Source organism: Cucurbita moschata, unplaced genomic scaffold, assembly GCF_002738365.1.
Source record: "Cucurbita moschata cultivar Rifu unplaced genomic scaffold, Cmos_1.0 Cmo_Scf00007, whole genome shotgun sequence".
In the NCBI taxonomy this organism is placed as follows: Eukaryota; Viridiplantae; Streptophyta; class Magnoliopsida; order Cucurbitales; family Cucurbitaceae; genus Cucurbita; species Cucurbita moschata.
The window spans coordinates 6120995-6137323 of record NW_019268523.1 but is presented as its reverse complement, the minus strand read 5'-3'; the positions used below and the strand labels follow the sequence as shown (position 1 = coordinate 6137323).

Here is a 16329-nt window from a genome sequence, read left to right as displayed (position 1 = left end):
TTTTTTTTTTTTTTTTTTTTGGCCTTTTTCCTTTTACAACTCAATTTCAAAAACTTCCTAAAATTAACAAAATTAAAACTTTTCACCATTTAAGTTTATTCCAACAAAAGAGTCAAAGGCCCTTTACAGTTTACGACAAGCATCAAGGGTATCAAACATACGACTGGACAAGAGCTTAAAGAGTCTAAACTTCATGAAATGCTCACAAGAACAAGTAGTGTATACAAGAAACAATGAGACTGAAACACTCATACTTGGCGTGTACATTGATGACCTGATCGTCACTAGTACAAGTGTGGAAAGCGTCAAAGAGTTCAAGTATCAAATGATGAAATAATTTGAGATGACTGATCTCGGGTTACTCACGTACTACCTCAATATTGAGGTGGACCAAAGGAAATATTGCATCATGCTAAAGAAATTGACCTATGCTAAAAAGTTGTTACAACAATTTAAGATGGTAGAGTGCAACCTGACCAAGTATCCCATCGAAGCAAAGTTACAACTCGGGAAAGATGCTGAAGGAAACTTGGTGAATTCCTCTTAATATAGGCGTGTCATCGGAAGTCTGAGGTACTTGACTCATACTTGTCCAGACCTTTCATATGTTGTTGGAATAATGGGTAGGTATATGGAAAAGGCCACTATGATGCATCATAAAGTGGTTAAGCACATTCTCCACTATGTGAAGGGAATAACAAGCTACAGGTTGAATTATCAAATAGGGCGAGGTCCTACCAATAGTGATTTAGCTGGAGACATTGACGATAGAGAAAACACCGCAGGAATGGTGTTATATCTCAAAGGAAATTTGATCTCTTGGCAATCTCAAAAACAACGAGTTGTACTATCTTCCTGTGAGGCCGAGTTCATGGCAGCAACTGTGGTGTCGTGCTAAGCATTGTGGCTGAGAAATTTGTAGAGCGAAGTGACTAGAATTGAACTAAAGCTGACAACTCTCTACGTCGACAACAAATCTGCAATTGCACTCATGAAGAATCAGATATTTCACGGACGCAACAAACATATTGACACTCACTTCCACTTCATCCGTGAGTGTTTTGAGAAGAGACAATTTATTTTGGAGTTCATATGCACTAGAGAGCAACGTGCAGATATTTTAACCAAGGCCCTAGCAAGGGTTCAATTTGCAGAAATGCGGGCATTATTGGGAGTGAAGAATCTCGAACAAAATCAAGTTTACGAAGGAGATTGTGAACTAATAAACTGGAGCTAGTTGACAAGTTACTAACTTATATAATAACTTTAGGAAAATTGTTAGTAGACTTAGTACACCAAGTTACTAACTTATGGAGTAACCTTTGGAGAATTGTTTCTAGACTTACTAGAATAAGTTAATAACTTATGGAACAACTATAGGAGAATTGATAGTAGTTACTAAATTGTGGACCATGTTAGACCAAACTTTGTGCTTTAATCAGGAAGAATTGTTAACGGTTCTTTAACCTTGAGGAGAAAGTTTAGGAAGCAAGTTCTCTCAAGTTTTTGCTTTGTCTTTTTTATTTGTTTCGACATATCTCAATCGTAGGTTAACTAGAAGAGGAAAGTACGAGAACCGTCAAAGGATCATGAGTCATCAGAAGCTTTTGAGTCTAAGTCACCACCAGCTGACCTTAGTGGCAACAAAGAAGCAGAGAGGAAAGGAAAGTAAAAAATTGTAGAAGAAGTCACGACCGATAAAACATTGAGCGGAGGTAAAAAGACGAACGTTTCTCTTGAATAAGGGTTGCTGGGGAGACATAATCAACATATCAAGCTACAACATGGCAACGGTAATGGGGATGAGCTGGAAATATTTTTCCTGGAAAGAGAATATGTGCTAGCTGATTGTGTACTAGAGTGTTATACCAATTTGGGAAATAGTGACCATAGTGTAGTAGTAGTAGTTCGAGGAGTACCCGTCAGTTTTGATGCAGAGGTAACTAACAATGTATTTGCTCTACCTACTTACACCAATGCTACAGGTAACAAGATGCTTATACCGCCCTCGAATATTCAGTTCAATTCGTGCTACAAACAATAAGCTTAGAGGGATCGACTGCCTTATGATTGGATCGACTGTAGGTTAAGCCATATGAGCTACAACCTTTTCAACCATTATTGTTACCTCTGCTTAAATCAAATTAACTTGTATTTATGGTTATTTAGTGATCAAGACAAATGAGTGGGTCATCTTCCTACTTCGGGTATCAGCAACTACATTCACCTTATCCAGGTGGTACTGTACATCCATGTCACATTCCTTTGCTAGTTGTAACGAACTTTGCTCGTGTTTAGCTAAGTGAGGAAATACTTCAAGATCACTCTTCCCTCCGTACTGCAACTTATTTCTAGTTTGAATTAGTTATGGAATATATAATATTCGTAATTATTTAATATTTGAAGAATATATTAGTTAAGAAATACATCTTAGATATTCGTAATCAGTTAAATTTGAATAGTAGTATATTTTATTTTATTCTCCAGATTTAGTTAATTTATATTTTCTTGCCTGTACGTATTAGTTAGTATCTTGTATCTTATTTAAAGGTTGTAAATATCAATGAAAATTGAACATTCGATCTCAATTCTATTTCTCATTCTTAAATCTGTATTCTTTAGTTGAGTAGTAATATTTTCATATCTATTCACACTCTTGAGTGGTAGATATTGTGTCAGTTGGTATCAGAGCCAAGTTGGTACGGTTTGATATTATTACTCAACGAGATGAATGGTGGAAGTGCTTCTATGATTATAGCTATAGAAAAGCTTGGTGGCAATAACTATAGTTATTGGAAGTTATGCATGGAAGCTTATCTACACGGGCAAGATTTGTTGGATTTAATTGAAGGTGATGACATAGAAATTCCAGCAGATACTCCACAAAATGCAGAATTACGCCGACAATGGAAGATCAAATGCGGAAAAGCCTTATTTTCCTTGCGAACTTTGATTAGCAAGGAATATATTAATCATGTTCGTGATTTTAAGTCACCAAAGCAAGTATGGGAAACACTTCAAAAGCTGTTCACTAAGAAAAATACCGCTCGGTTGCAATTTCTAGATAATGCTTAAGGTAATTTTTCTATTGAAGAATATTTGTTGAAAGTGAAAAATTTGTGTTCTGAAATTTTAGAATTAGATGCTAAGGAACCAGCGAGTGATGCTCGATTATGGCGTTATCTTATTCGTGGATTACGAAAAGATTTTATGCCCTTTATTTCCTCAATACAAGGGTGGGCAAATTAGCGTACAGTAATTGAATGGAGAATCTTCTTTCCAATCAGGAAGCCTTGATAAAGCAAATGACTAGCCGCAACGAGTTTTCCCCAAAGTCAGAAGATGTGTTGTATGTCAAAGATCAAAGATACAGAATTTTCATTCAAAGCCTACATCAAGCAATGAGAATTAGTTTAGAAGTGAGGAGTCATCAAAGAAGCCATTTAAAGCTTATTACAAGTGTGGAAAACATGGTCATTTTAAACGATATTGTCAGGTGAAAGTGGTGTGTCATCGTTGCGGAAAGCCAGGCCATATTAAGCCAAATTGCCTAGTCAAAATGCAAGAATCAGAAGCAAATATTGTACATGAAAGTAAAAATTCTTCAAATTCTTCTGATCCAATTTGGGAATACTTTTTAACTACTGAGGTTCTTGATCAGCCAACAAACGTGACTTCAGCCGTATATCAAGATGATGTCTCTACAGATGATCAAAATTCCAATTCCACTACTTACGCTTCTGAATTTTATTCTCTCCAAATTCTGCCTCTGGACTCTCTTTTTTTCTCCGATGCCAATTATGCCGCCCCTGGTGACCCCTCTATTTATTCCACGCCTTCAAACTTGGGATTTGAGGAAAATGGATTTTGAGCTCACTTTTGATGACCTTGACGACCTTTACCTCCCATCTGACGCTGACAATTTCCTCATCTTGGAGAATTTGGATCAAACTACCAATTCGTTGGACTTGCAGGCTGACCAGGAAGCTTCTGGGGGCGCTGTTGTTCGTGTTTGCAGCTTTGCATGCTCTCTAGGATCCGGGAGCTCTGCGGTTTCCTGCAAGTAGTCCCCCAATGAAGGTGAGTTTCCAAATTATCAATCTTCTAAATTAAGAATTGCAGGTAACGAGTGTTTTTCGACCCATTTGAGTGGATGGGACTCAAAGAGTCCTAGGATTGTAAATTGTCCTTCCACAGAGCATGGTGGTGGTGATAGTGATCATGAATTCTTAGGTGAGCCAGCGTCGTCTCACGGCTCGGGTTTTGAAAATTTCGGTTCTGGCGTCTCTGAGGGAATGAATTGCCCATCTTCTAATGCGGAGTATTATGATATTATTATCAAATCGAAGATTAAATCAGAGGAAATAGGGAAATTTTGTATGACAAAGAGGAAGAAAGAACAGAATGAAGGTAACGCAAATTTGAGATCTTCCAAATATCAAAGGTCATATGTTCCTCCAGAAACTACCAATCCCCAATTGAGTTCCTGTGCTCTAAATGAGGATGAAAAGAAGAGTAAAGGGCCCAACAAAATAGAGGAAGGAGAATTAGAACCCGACCCTAAGGCTAAAACTACGCTTGCTTCTGAACTTGAATCGAATCTTGAACTCGGACCAAATCCGAAGTCAGAAACTGGATATGAAGCTGAATCGTTTCCTAAGAGTGAAGATAAATTGGTAGAAGAAAAGCATTTGAATTCTGATAATGGTCAGAGGGAGGCTGAAAGTGAGAATCTAAACCAAGTTCAGGAAGACAGTGCTATAATAGAGGCTGAGTTGTTGGATAAGAGCATGGATGTGGCTAAAGAGAGAGAAGCTTACAGTGATGACGTTGGTTTTTCAGAAAGTCAGGATGTATCGATTGTTTTGGGGAATTGTACCAAGGATAAACGTGATGTGGCTGATGAAGGCGACAAATTAGTTTGGATGGTGAAAGAGAACATGGTAATGGGATGGATGCCAAGAACTCGTTAGAATCTTCAGTTCAGTTGGATGACAAGTGCAAGGAAAGCAAGGGCATCGATCAAGAAGTGAAGACCAGAGATTTTGATGTATCAGATAAAGAGGTAGAAAAAGAAATGTGAGACAACAAAAACTACTAAGTCACTAACTCAAAATTTTAGGGTGGCAAAAACTTCAAAAAAAATAAAAAGAAGAAGATGATTTGGATAAGATTCTTGATGAGCTAGGAGAGGGGCCTACTATATCAAAATCAGCAGACCCTCCTCTTTCTTCAAAAGAGGTCAAAGTTGAGAACCCACCTGACCTTGTAACTTCTCCTGATGCATCAGCTGAAAATGAAGCTGAAGAAGAGAATAGAAACGACTGAAGAAGAAAAGGCGTAGGAAAAAGGAAAGAGAAAAAGAGAAGCTCCTAACAAGAAGGCAGGGAAACAAAGTAAAGTTTGAAGTTTTTCGTAACGCACTTAAAATTATTGAGAAATAAGCAGGAAGCTGACAGAAATTAGTGCGACTTATTTCTAGTTTGAATTAGTTATGAAATATATATATTCATAATCATTTAATATTTGAAGAATATATTAGTCAGACAATATATATTAGATATTAGTAATTAGTTAAATTTGAATAGTAGTATATTTTATTCTCAAGATTTAGTTAGTTTATATTTTATAGGTGTTAGTTAGTATCTTGTATCCCATTTAAAGATTGTGAATATCACTGAAGATTTAACCTTGCATTCCAATTCTATTTCTCATTCTTAAATATGTATTCTTTCTGAATAATAATATTTTCATATCTATTTACACTTTTGAGTAATAGATATTGCGTCACATATAATCAGTAATTTCATATCTTCAACACAAATACTACTATAACTAACAAAAATCATAGGTAATGTAGTTCTGCTCATAATATTTTAGTTGACGAGAAGTATATACAATAACCTTTCCATGGTACATTAACACACACCCAATCCTTTTTTAGAGGCATCATTGTAAACCACGAAACCTCTTCCAATTGACAATGTGAGTATTGAGGTCTTCACTAGCATGTGTTTAAGATCCTAAAAGCTTGTCTTGCACACTTCATCTCGTACAAAGGAACTGCTCTTCCAAGTGAACTAGGCTAGTGGTGAGACTATCTTCAATAAATCTCGTCAAATCACTTGTAATAGCCTATCAAGCCCAAGAAGCTACGTATCTCAATAACTTTAGTAGGACATGCCTTTCACATTAGTTGGGTTCAGAGAGACTCCCTCCTTTGACACCACTTGTAGTAGGTAAAACTTGCATTTTGAAAACTTAGCATACAAACTATTCTCCCTCGTGATGATTAAAATTCTCTGAAAATTATCTCGTGATCCCTGTCGATCTTAGAGTAGACTAGGGTGTCATTTGTGAACACAATAACTTCTTGAATACTCGATTCATCAATTCCATTAATATTATCGATACATTCATTAGCTCAAATGACATTACTAGAAATTCATAGCGGTCATATCTTGATCTAAATGTTGTGTCATTTGGATGTCTTCCACCATTATAGTTGATTGAAAAAATTCACAGATACTTGTTCTTTATTGTCACTTTGCTTAACTCCATTGGTTTCTTTACAAATAAGATTCCCATTATAGTTGGTTGAAATCCCTCCATCTACATAATCATTTGGGAAAAAAAGTAAATCTATTTGAGAGTTTAGTTTTTATTTGGTGAATAGATTTCAAAATTTTAATGGATTTATTTATTATTAGCATTTTGTTTTGATGTAAATTAGTCTAAAAATTAACCTTCGTAGGGAAAAAGAAAGGATGAGAATGGGGAGAGAGAGGGGAGAAGAAGAAGGCAGGATTGAAATTTTGGAATCAACAAAGTGAAGAATGGACGTGATACTCCCTCGGATCATGAACTTTCCATCAATTTCTAAAACCACGAACCAGCAGCAGAAGATTCTCCTTCTCAATCAAGACGCCCCCAATTCATAACCCTTCTAATTTCATTCAATCAAATCCTCACCGGCGACCATGTCTTCTCCTTCCATGGAGGCGCCTGCCCAACAGATCCCTCTCTTACCCTCCCGTCATCCCTCCAACTCTGACGCCTCCACTTCCCCCATCGGCCCCCTCGCTGTTCTCTTCGCTCACGCCACTGGCCGCCGTGGAACTTCTATGGTGGTCCGGGAGACAGCGGCGCGTGAACTTGAAGAGCGCCGCATCGATTGGGGGTATTCCAAGCCGGTGGTGGCTCTTGACATTATGTGGAATTTGGCTTTCGTTTTCGCTTCTCTGGGTGTGCTTATTCACTCGGCCGATGAAAAACCTAACACGCCAATTCGGCTTTGGATTGTCGTTTATGCGGTTCAATGCTTGGTGCACGCTGTGCTTGTGTGGTTTGAATTCAGAAGGAGGAATGCGAGGAGGGCTAGGGATATGGAGACGCAGCATAATGCATATGTAGCTAATGAAAGCGATGAAGAAGATGGTACCCCCTGGAATCTCTCCGGGTGAGTAAAACTTCAATTCTCTCTGCTATATAAAGCTGTGACCGTCTTGAACTCAAACATTGCTTATTTTTACTGAAATTTGATATGGGTCTGAACTCGGGTTTGATTGAATTACAAGGCAGTGGATAGCTTTTCTGATTTTAAATGTTGTATTGATTGAATGAATGAGTAAATTGGTGAGGATCAGTTATAGATTCCTGATTTGATGATTTATAAGTCATTAGCATGTAATTGACTTGGTGGCGGATGAGCAGTGTTGCCAAAAGATGTGAGTCAGTGAACACCCTGATATCATTAATTTGGTGGTTGTTTGGCTTTTACTGGGTCGTGGCTGGGGGTAACATCCTAATGCAGAATGCTCCATCTTTATACTGGTATGATTTTGAACCATCGTGATTCTGGCTGTGGTGGGGGGCATGCATCATTTATCTGTTTCTAATTCTGAGTTTATGCAGGTTGGCTGTGGTATTTCTGGCATTTGATGTGTTCTTTGCCATCTTTTGTGTTGTTTTGGCATGTTTGATTGGAATTGCTCTCTGTTGCTGCTTGCCTTGCATTATAGCTATTCTTTATGCTGTTGCAGGCCAGGTAAGAGGAAATCCCTGTTTCATGGCTGCCACACAGAGATGTTAGCCAAATTCAGGCCCCATGAAACCTGCTAACTTCTTTCTTTCCTTCCTTCCTTTCCCCCTCACATCTCAACAGGAAGGTGCAACCGATGCTGATTTAAGTATGCTTCCTAAGTATAGATATCAAGTGTCCAATGAGCCTTCTTCTGGGGATGGTTTGATGGTTCCCATCGAATCTAGCAGCAGACACTTAACGACTGAGCGTGTTCTATTACGCGAGGATGCGGTAAAGTGAACTCGTTTATCGTTATTCGGAAATGATCTTTCTCCTCTTGGTTGAATCAGTTTTCTTTCTAAATCCTTAATCATCTTTATGATCTTTGTTGTAGGAGTGCTGTATATGCCTTAGTCCTTACGAGGACGGAGCCGAGCTTCATGCTCTTCCATGCAATCACCATTTTCATTATGCTTGTATCACAAAATGGCTGAAGATGAATGCAACATGTCCTCTGTGCAAGTACAACATTCTAAAAAATTATGAACCCGTGTAACGCTGAAGATTAAACGATGCTGTGAATTCCTGGTATGTACATATAGATCACGTCGTGATCCTGCTTCGTTCTGGTTCAAACTTGTTAGTCTTTTCTTGTTTCCCCTTCTTCGTGTTCATGCTGCCTGATCTCTGCTGTGCTTATTCTGTCTGAGACTACTTTGATCTGTAGCAGCAATTATGAATATCCCTCTGGTCAATGTGTTCAGATTAATATTTCATTATTCTATTTCAACTATCTTCCTGTTTATTATGGCTTATATACGAAGGATGAACATTTAAAAAATGTATGACTTCTTCTGCTAGAGGTCGTTTTAGGATTTTTACAAAATTTCACAAATAAAGCTAATTTTAACAAATGATTCCAATCAAGAGCTAATTAGAAAGATGAATAACTCGGAGATCGAACTTGGAATCTATGATGGTCACTCTTAGATCCTAAGATGACTCACTCCAGAATTAGCTTGATTAAGACTAATCTAATGTATCGATTTTTACTTCAAACCTAAAATAAGGTTTGAAAATAATACCATAGAGTTTCAATAAAACACAAGGTTTTTGTATTCAATAATGATTTTTAAACTTGAATATTACGTGCTTTTAAATAGGCCAACAAGATAATTCAAACATAATATAGTTCAACTACGAGCTATTAAATAAAAATAGAAAAAGTCTTCTAATCACTTTCAGTATCAGGTGGTATTTATTTTCTTGATTTGATACTTAAATATTCTTTGTCTTGCTTCTTGTAATTACTTCTTCGGGTACATGCAATGCAATTGATTAGTTGTTGGATTCATATCATCTTCGCTTAATATTGCTGGATTCATATATCATCTTCACTTAAACAATTATCTGAATGAAGATTAATGTTTTAGATTCAGATTCAAAGGTGTAAGCGAAGAGGGATAATGCCCAGATAAGAGACTTTATTGAACAAAGTGTTCAAACTTCTGCAGCTTTCCTAATAAATATACAATCAAACGCACTCTTTGAACTCGAAACTGTGGAAAATACCAACCTCTATTGCATACAATCATTATTACGCAAACATATATACTTGTAGACGATCGAGCCTACCCTACCAAACATGAGGAGGTAGCCCTCTAGATCTACATTACAATATATCTATATAACTATGTGCAGGAAACCATCCTTTCAGGCTCTGAGAAATGACGTCTATAAGGCGTAAATCTTCTCGAGGTCGGAGTTGTAATCATCATCATCAGATATGTTTACAGAGTGAGGCCATGAGAATGACTTGCTTCCACTTGCTCGTCTGATTCGTCTTTGAGAATCACTGCGAAAGATACCAAAATGTTGTCGAAAAACCAAGTAGCACATGGTTGCAAGAGTTGCAACAAGAATTGGAACTCCGACGAGGGTAATGGCGAGAGCCATCCATGTTTCGTGCCCTACGACAACATAAGCTATTGATATGAAAGCACCAGAGGTGCAAGCACAGGCAGCCCACATTAGCTTGTTGACAACCGACACAACCTGCTTTTGAGCTGTTGTGTCCCATGCTACTAAAGTAATTTGAACCACCACAACAGCTAAAGATATGAACAGAGATATAGTGTTTAGAAGGCAGAATACTTGGAAACCCATGTTATCAGCTATATTTGCCTTCCCAACATCATTTCCGTTTTGTATATACTGACCAGGCAAATTGAAGATAGCCAGGAATGCAATGGATGCAAAAAGAACAGCCACAACCGTGATGGAATTTGTGGTATTCTGAACAGCCTCCCTGTGGAGCTTCTTCAGCTCTTTCACAATCCCAGAAACTCTGTGACGCGTTTTTTCGTTTTGGATAAGCTGCGAGTGAACCTCGTGTTTGATATCGCTTACTGTCCGCTTCAGCTCCATTGCTTCATCAACTTGGCCAACATGCCTTGCATATTTAGCCCCAGCTTCCTCCAATGCTTCTTTAATCTCCAGTGAAGATTCGCTGTATTGCAGTTTATCAGCCAAGTCCATAGCAGTTTCCCCTAGACTATTGATTGCATTGACATCAAGCGATGTAAAGCTCAGCAGAAGGCTTACAATCTGAGAAACAACCAACAGGTCATGAATCATATGTTATGTGCTACCCATTTCTAATATAAACTTAGCAATCTAAATGTATCACACCTCAGAGCGACACTTTCTAGTAGCTATATGCAACGCGGTGTTTCCCATCTTGTCTCGTTCGTTAAGTACCGACGCATCGACATGCAATAGCTCCTTGACCGCTGCAGTGCTCTGACCTTTCACAGCCATATGAAGTGCAGTCTGGGACTTCTTGTCTTTAATGGCTACTATTCCAGGATCACGATCGATAAGCGCTTTAACAATTCGAAGGAGGCCATACCTAGCTACATTATGCAGAGCTGTCTTTCCATTCTTTCTTACTATTCTCATTGTACTCACATCCGCATCTAAGATAGCATCAACTACTTCCAAATGGTCCTGTACAGCAGCTGAATACAGGGGGCTCGTGTTTGAGGAGTCACATGACCGGCAAAGCTCCGGCCATATACCCAAAACCTCCCTTACAATCCCTGAAACAAGGTGAAAGTTTAACTCTCAAGATCTTTTGAGAAAAAACCCTCCAATTCTTACTAATTTAAAGCAAGATTCATCAGTAGAAGCTAAAGTTGAGTGGTACCTAGATGACCACGCTTAGCAGCAACATGGAAAGGGTTCATATCAGATTTGGACCTAATTTTCAGGATTTGGAGAGTGGAAAATTGAAGCAAATAGGTAAAAACCTCGTGGAGATTATTGTGAGCAGCCACGTACAGAGGCGTCTCTCCAGCATCGTTCTGCATCGCCATCAGATCGGTAATCGAAGAAGCCTCGGCCTGTTCATCTCCGGCGAGCTTATCCAAGGCCTGCTTGACAGCCTCAAGGTCCCCAGATCGGACGACAGAGAAGAACGACTGATGGGTGATGAATCGCAGAGCCTTCGACTCCATCGCACAACCACAAATTCACCCCCGCTTTCTCGAATTAATTTCAATCCTTTGAAACCCACCAAGAACGAGCTTATTTTGGGGTCCCCTTCGAATGGATTGGGAGAGAGGAGACCCGAATGTGAAGAGAGTGCGAGGGGAAGTGGATAATTTAATGGAGCTTTCGCTTTCTTCGTGAAAATTACAGCGACCCATTATGCACAGTAGAGAAGTGGTAGATATGAAAGTAAAGGGGGAGAGCGAAATTAGAGTGAATTTTCGGGGAAATTTAAGATCATAATATAATGGACTTGTGTTGAAAGAGGGAAAGAAGAACATGTTCATGTGAGCAGCCGCTGGTTCCTTGAAATAACTAAACCGTGTCGCTCTGTCCTCACCTCATTATGCCGTCGCCCTTTTTTCTTTTTTAATTATCTTTTTCTTTTTTGAAAACATTTAATTTACTCTCTAAATTTTAAAAATAATTTATAAAAATTAATGATATATATAAGAAAAGGATATAGTTATGAATAGTTGACTTTTATTTTTTCCAAAAAATATCATCAAACTAATAATTGAGATTGCAAAAAAAGAAAAAAAACAATGCTAGTTTTTCAACGAGTTTTCTTTTCGTTGGTTCGTTAATCTATTATTTTCCTCTTTTTTTCTTTTTAAGTTCAACTCATTATGGATTAAGTAATTAAAATATACGTTGAGATACTGAGAGGGAAAGCTTCACAACAGGAGTCTATATATTAATGACTTTAGTAATTACAAATAAAATAGTACATTTTAAGCCAACCACAGCAAATATTATATAAGATTTTATCTTATAAAATATTTGTTCGTTTTACTTAAAGTTTTGTTTTTAACTTTTAGGTATAAACTTAATCCATAAAATGAAAATAAGGCTCCACACCATACACCTTGTAAGGATCGGATTGACTCGATGACTCAAAAAGACGATAAATTTTTTGTGAAATAAAGAAAATTAAAATTTAAAACATAATTTACATTATAACAAAATAGTGTGTGCACGGTAGTAATTTAAAGTACAACATAATGGTTAAAATACAAAAAAAGAATAGACGCATAACATTTTAAAACAAAAGAGTTGAGAATGACGGGTGAGGTTTGTCTATGACACCTGCTCCAGAGTCTGCTCCCAACTTCGACCAGCTCCTTATTGCCTGAACAAAAAAAGGAGAATAAGGAATGAGTACAGGACTTAGTAAGTAGCCTACTTGTAGGCTCTTAATCCTATCTTGATATACTAGGGTACCACATTTTTTGTTCTTTGTCTTGTTCTTGTTGTAAGTAATTAGGCCCTCCAATTCTTGTTCTTGACTTGGGGGTTCTTATCTTGATCTTTCTTGAAGACCTTGGTCGTTAAATTCTAAAACTTTGGTTTTGCTTTAAGAGCCTTAGTACTATGGTTCTTGGTTCTTGGTCATTTGTTCTTGGTTCTTGGTCCTTTGTTCTTGGTTCTTCTCCTTAGAATTAGGATCTTGATCCATGTTCTAGTCCTTGATCTCTCTCTTATTCTTGGTACTTTCTAGGTTCTTGTTCTATTCTTGATTCTTTCTCCAAAACACTCCCCCTAGGATTTACAGCACTACCCATGCAACTGACAATCCTGTGTCCAAGGCTTCATGCGTTCCAAGTGACACAACCTTAATTTACATTCAAGGCTTCATGCGTTCCAAGTGACGTAGTCTTAACCTGCATCTTAAGGCTTTCCCTTCAATACGATCCAAGGCTTCTTACGTTCCAAGTGATGTAGTCTAATCCTGCATCAAGGGCTTGTCCTAAGATACAGTCTGAATACCTACACTCAAGGCTTCATGCGTTTCAAATAGAGTAGTCTAAGTGTCACGACCCAAAAAAAATAATCTCAAGTCGTGACTAACAATGACTATGACGTGTAGTCTGTGTACAAGAAATTCAAAGGAAAACATTATTTCAAAAAAAGAATGAATCATTTATTTCGTAAGGAAGCATTTCAATACAAAGAGGACATATGTGACTAGGTATAGATAAGGAAAGAAACATGAAAGACAAAGTATACTAATTAGTAAGACCAGACTGACGCCCCGGGACACGCTCCCTTTTTGACAGTCCACATCGTTCAGCGCGCCCTCTCTTGACCCATTGCCTCACGTACCTGAAAAAGAAAGGTATAGCAAGAATTAGTATAAAATTATACTCAGTAAGCCACTTACTTGTAGGCTCTTATCACATCCCAATTTTGGCAAACTTCTACGGTCTTATTCTTTGACTTTAGAACATCTAATTCAAGTCTTGGCTCCTTGGGGCTTCTTTGGTACTTCAACCTATCATTTAAACCTTAAGAGTTCCCTTACGCCAACCTGTGTTTGACTAGTACTCTACGAATAGCTACCTCGACATGGCTATGAGACTACTTAGTGTCATATCTAGGAAGTGAGCTACAACCCCCTAGTCCCATGATAAATCCCCTATTATTCGGGGAGGGCTACCTCCCCCATTCCCATCCAGCTAAATGGTCCGTTTCAACGTGGGTCTCTTGTTTCCCATGCTAAAACGGCTTTAGAGCAGACGAGTCCTGATCAGGAACCCCTGGTCTCCCACAAAGCATTAACACCAATCACACACAGTTAACTTAAGGGTTCTCTAGAGGTAGTTCGTTTGCCGTGGTAGTTTCTTATGCTCCTAGGGGAAAGGTTAGGTCTATACTTAGTGTCTTGTTACTCTAACCACGAATCCCTAGACTTAATCATAAATGTGGGTCATGAAAATTAACTGAGTATGCACATAACTATCATCCAACATCATCCTACATATTTCATGCAAAGAAACATACAAGCTTAACGGGGCGATAACATCCATCAACTCTTGGAGCGCAGAGTTTAGAAGTTCACATCCTCCTTTCAGCATGAAACAAACATATACATAATAAGCGGAAACTTAAAGCATAACAACAATACTCAGGTAATTCTCATAATATTTCATACAATACATCTTACTTTTAATAATCAAATACCTACATTCAATCACGGAAGGCTACCACCTAAGATAATCATACTAGCATGCATGCATTCCAAGCAACTCCTACAAGTATTTCTTCCTAAAGTTTCGTGTGATGACTTACTTGGATGATGCGTGCCCTTACGCAGCGTTTCCACACAATTGGCATATCGAAAGGTAGTGATTTTTCCTCAATTAGGTCATATTTCATATAAAATAGAGTTAGGAGTGGAATCAGGAGGAAAATAGGGAAAACAGAAGTCGAACGGGACGAAAACGAGCCAGCCACGCGCCGGGATGGAATCACTCGCAGGTTCCATGCGTGAATGTCACGCGCCCAAGATTTTCTACAACTGCTGGTCGTCGGTTCGGTTCGGGTGCAGTGGTTTGGTGGATCGTGGGTCGTGGCGGTTCGTTTTGCAGTGTGGGTACTGGGTCAGCTGAGGGACGCGGGTCGGGTTGCGTGGTTGGGGACGCGTGTCGCTGGAAGGCTGGAGCCGTGTCTTCCAAGGCGATGTTCGACGCGTGTTTGGTGGTCATTGGCGCACGCGGTCCTCTTGTCGGTTGACACATGGAGCGCCATCGGCTTCTCTCTCCTCCTAACAGAAAAATAAGGTTTTCGATTAGTTTTCCAACGTTCTTCTCATTTTTCTATCTCTCAATTCTTAATCCAAACCATAATGACTTCTTCAACAAAGTTTTAGATCATACTTCAACCTACGTACCAATATTTTTTTCTTGATTTTTACATATGGCAAGTTATGAGCGTTGGAAAGAGGTTCGATAACATTCTTACCGTTCTTGGAAAGGTTCTCAGATCTCGATGTTTCATCCAATTTCCTCACAAAATTAGTGGCGGATCTTCCCTAAATGAAGATAGTAAACTTTAACACTCTATTCCCAAACGAAGATCTCAAATCTGAAGAGTAACGTTCGAGATCATACCTTGCAGATGTAACACCCGCTCATCGCCAACGCGATTAACAGGAGTTACTATCGACAATATTAAGAGACTCTGATACCCAATCATAAAATTAAAAATATTTCTAAAAACATCCAGTAAAATATTTTAATAAAGAAAAACAGTACTTTAAAAAAAACTTAAAACGACTAAGGTAAATTCTTGACAACGAAAGCATAATTACAAAACAGACCCAGACATGGATTCCCAGTAGTCTCTAACCCGTTGGTCTCGTCCTCGGCTGGCCTGCAGCATCTACATCTGGAAAGAAAAGTTATAATAATTCTGATGAGTAATTAGAATACTCAGTAAGTAGCTAGTTTATCATTCACAGGTTCATAACTAATCTTTCCAGGTGTTTTTACGTTTTATTCATCACTGACTCCTAGTTCTCTTACTAGGGTCATCTGTTCGTTAATGAGGTATCTCAGCTACCTCCAGCTAGGTTACTGACTCTCTCTCGATATGCTTATCTAGAATTTTCGGACTCGTATGTAAGACTCGCTCTCGGTCAAATACGGCCCGTCTACTAATTGCTCTGGCGGCCTGTTTATCTCATATACCAACGGTCAGAAGTACTCCTGCTCCCTGACTTAGCACACAGCGCGTTGGCCAGGAACTCCGCGGGAATTAGTAGACTATCATACCCATATAAATAAGCCATAGCTCAACCACCAATAAGCATATCTAGAGTCATAACCTTTCCATTAACATGCATAACATACTCACAGTTACTGCATGCTTCCATACATGTATCATGATCAACACGTAGAACATTCTGACAATCATTTATATCACGCTTACATCACAGGCAATCAGTCACAATATACAATAAACACTAAATA

General features: G+C 38.5%; 2 protein-coding genes across 2 annotated transcripts; one reads left to right on the top strand and one right to left on the bottom strand.

Moving 5' to 3' along the window:
- Positions 1–6736: 6736 nt before the first annotated feature.
- LOC111445019 (E3 ubiquitin protein ligase RIE1-like) lies at positions 6737–8813 on the top strand. Its single transcript, XM_023083200.1, has 5 exons — positions 6737–7459; positions 7714–7833; positions 7915–8047; positions 8165–8314; positions 8418–8813. The coding sequence occupies exons 1-5, from the start codon at positions 6981–6983 to the stop codon at positions 8577–8579; spliced, it is 1044 nt and encodes a 347-aa protein (XP_022938968.1). The 5' UTR covers positions 6737–6980; the 3' UTR covers positions 8580–8813.
- A 674-nt stretch (positions 8814–9487) lies between these two features.
- On the bottom strand, positions 9488–11795 carry LOC111445018 (ankyrin repeat-containing protein At2g01680-like). Its single transcript, XM_023083199.1, has 3 exons — positions 11232–11795; positions 10715–11124; positions 9488–10630 (listed from the first exon to the last, which is right to left on the bottom strand). The coding sequence occupies exons 1-3, from the start codon at positions 11539–11541 to the stop codon at positions 9758–9760; spliced, it is 1593 nt and encodes a 530-aa protein (XP_022938967.1). The 5' UTR covers positions 11542–11795; the 3' UTR covers positions 9488–9757.
- Positions 11796–16329: the final 4534 nt, after the last annotated feature.

Excerpts from the sequence above, each read along its gene's own strand:
- LOC111445019 (XM_023083200.1), top strand. The coding sequence starts at position 6,981 with ATGTCTTCTCCTTCCATGGAGGCGCCTGCCCAACAGATCCCTCTCTTA. Across the intron at positions 8,048-8,164 it reads TTTATGCTGTTGCAGGCCAG|GAAGGTGCAACCGATGCTGA; the intron begins GTAAGAGGAAAT and ends ACATCTCAACAG. Across the intron at positions 8,315-8,417 it reads TTCTATTACGCGAGGATGCG|GAGTGCTGTATATGCCTTAG; the intron begins GTAAAGTGAACT and ends TCTTTGTTGTAG.
- LOC111445018 (XM_023083199.1), bottom strand. The coding sequence starts at position 11,541 with ATGGAGTCGAAGGCTCTGCGATTCATCACCCATCAGTCGTTCTTCTCT. Across the intron at positions 11,125-11,231 it reads TGCTAAGCGTGGTCATCTAG|GGATTGTAAGGGAGGTTTTG; the intron begins GTACCACTCAAC and ends ACCTTGTTTCAG. Across the intron at positions 10,631-10,714 it reads CTAGAAAGTGTCGCTCTGAG|ATTGTAAGCCTTCTGCTGAG; the intron begins GTGTGATACATT and ends GTTGTTTCTCAG.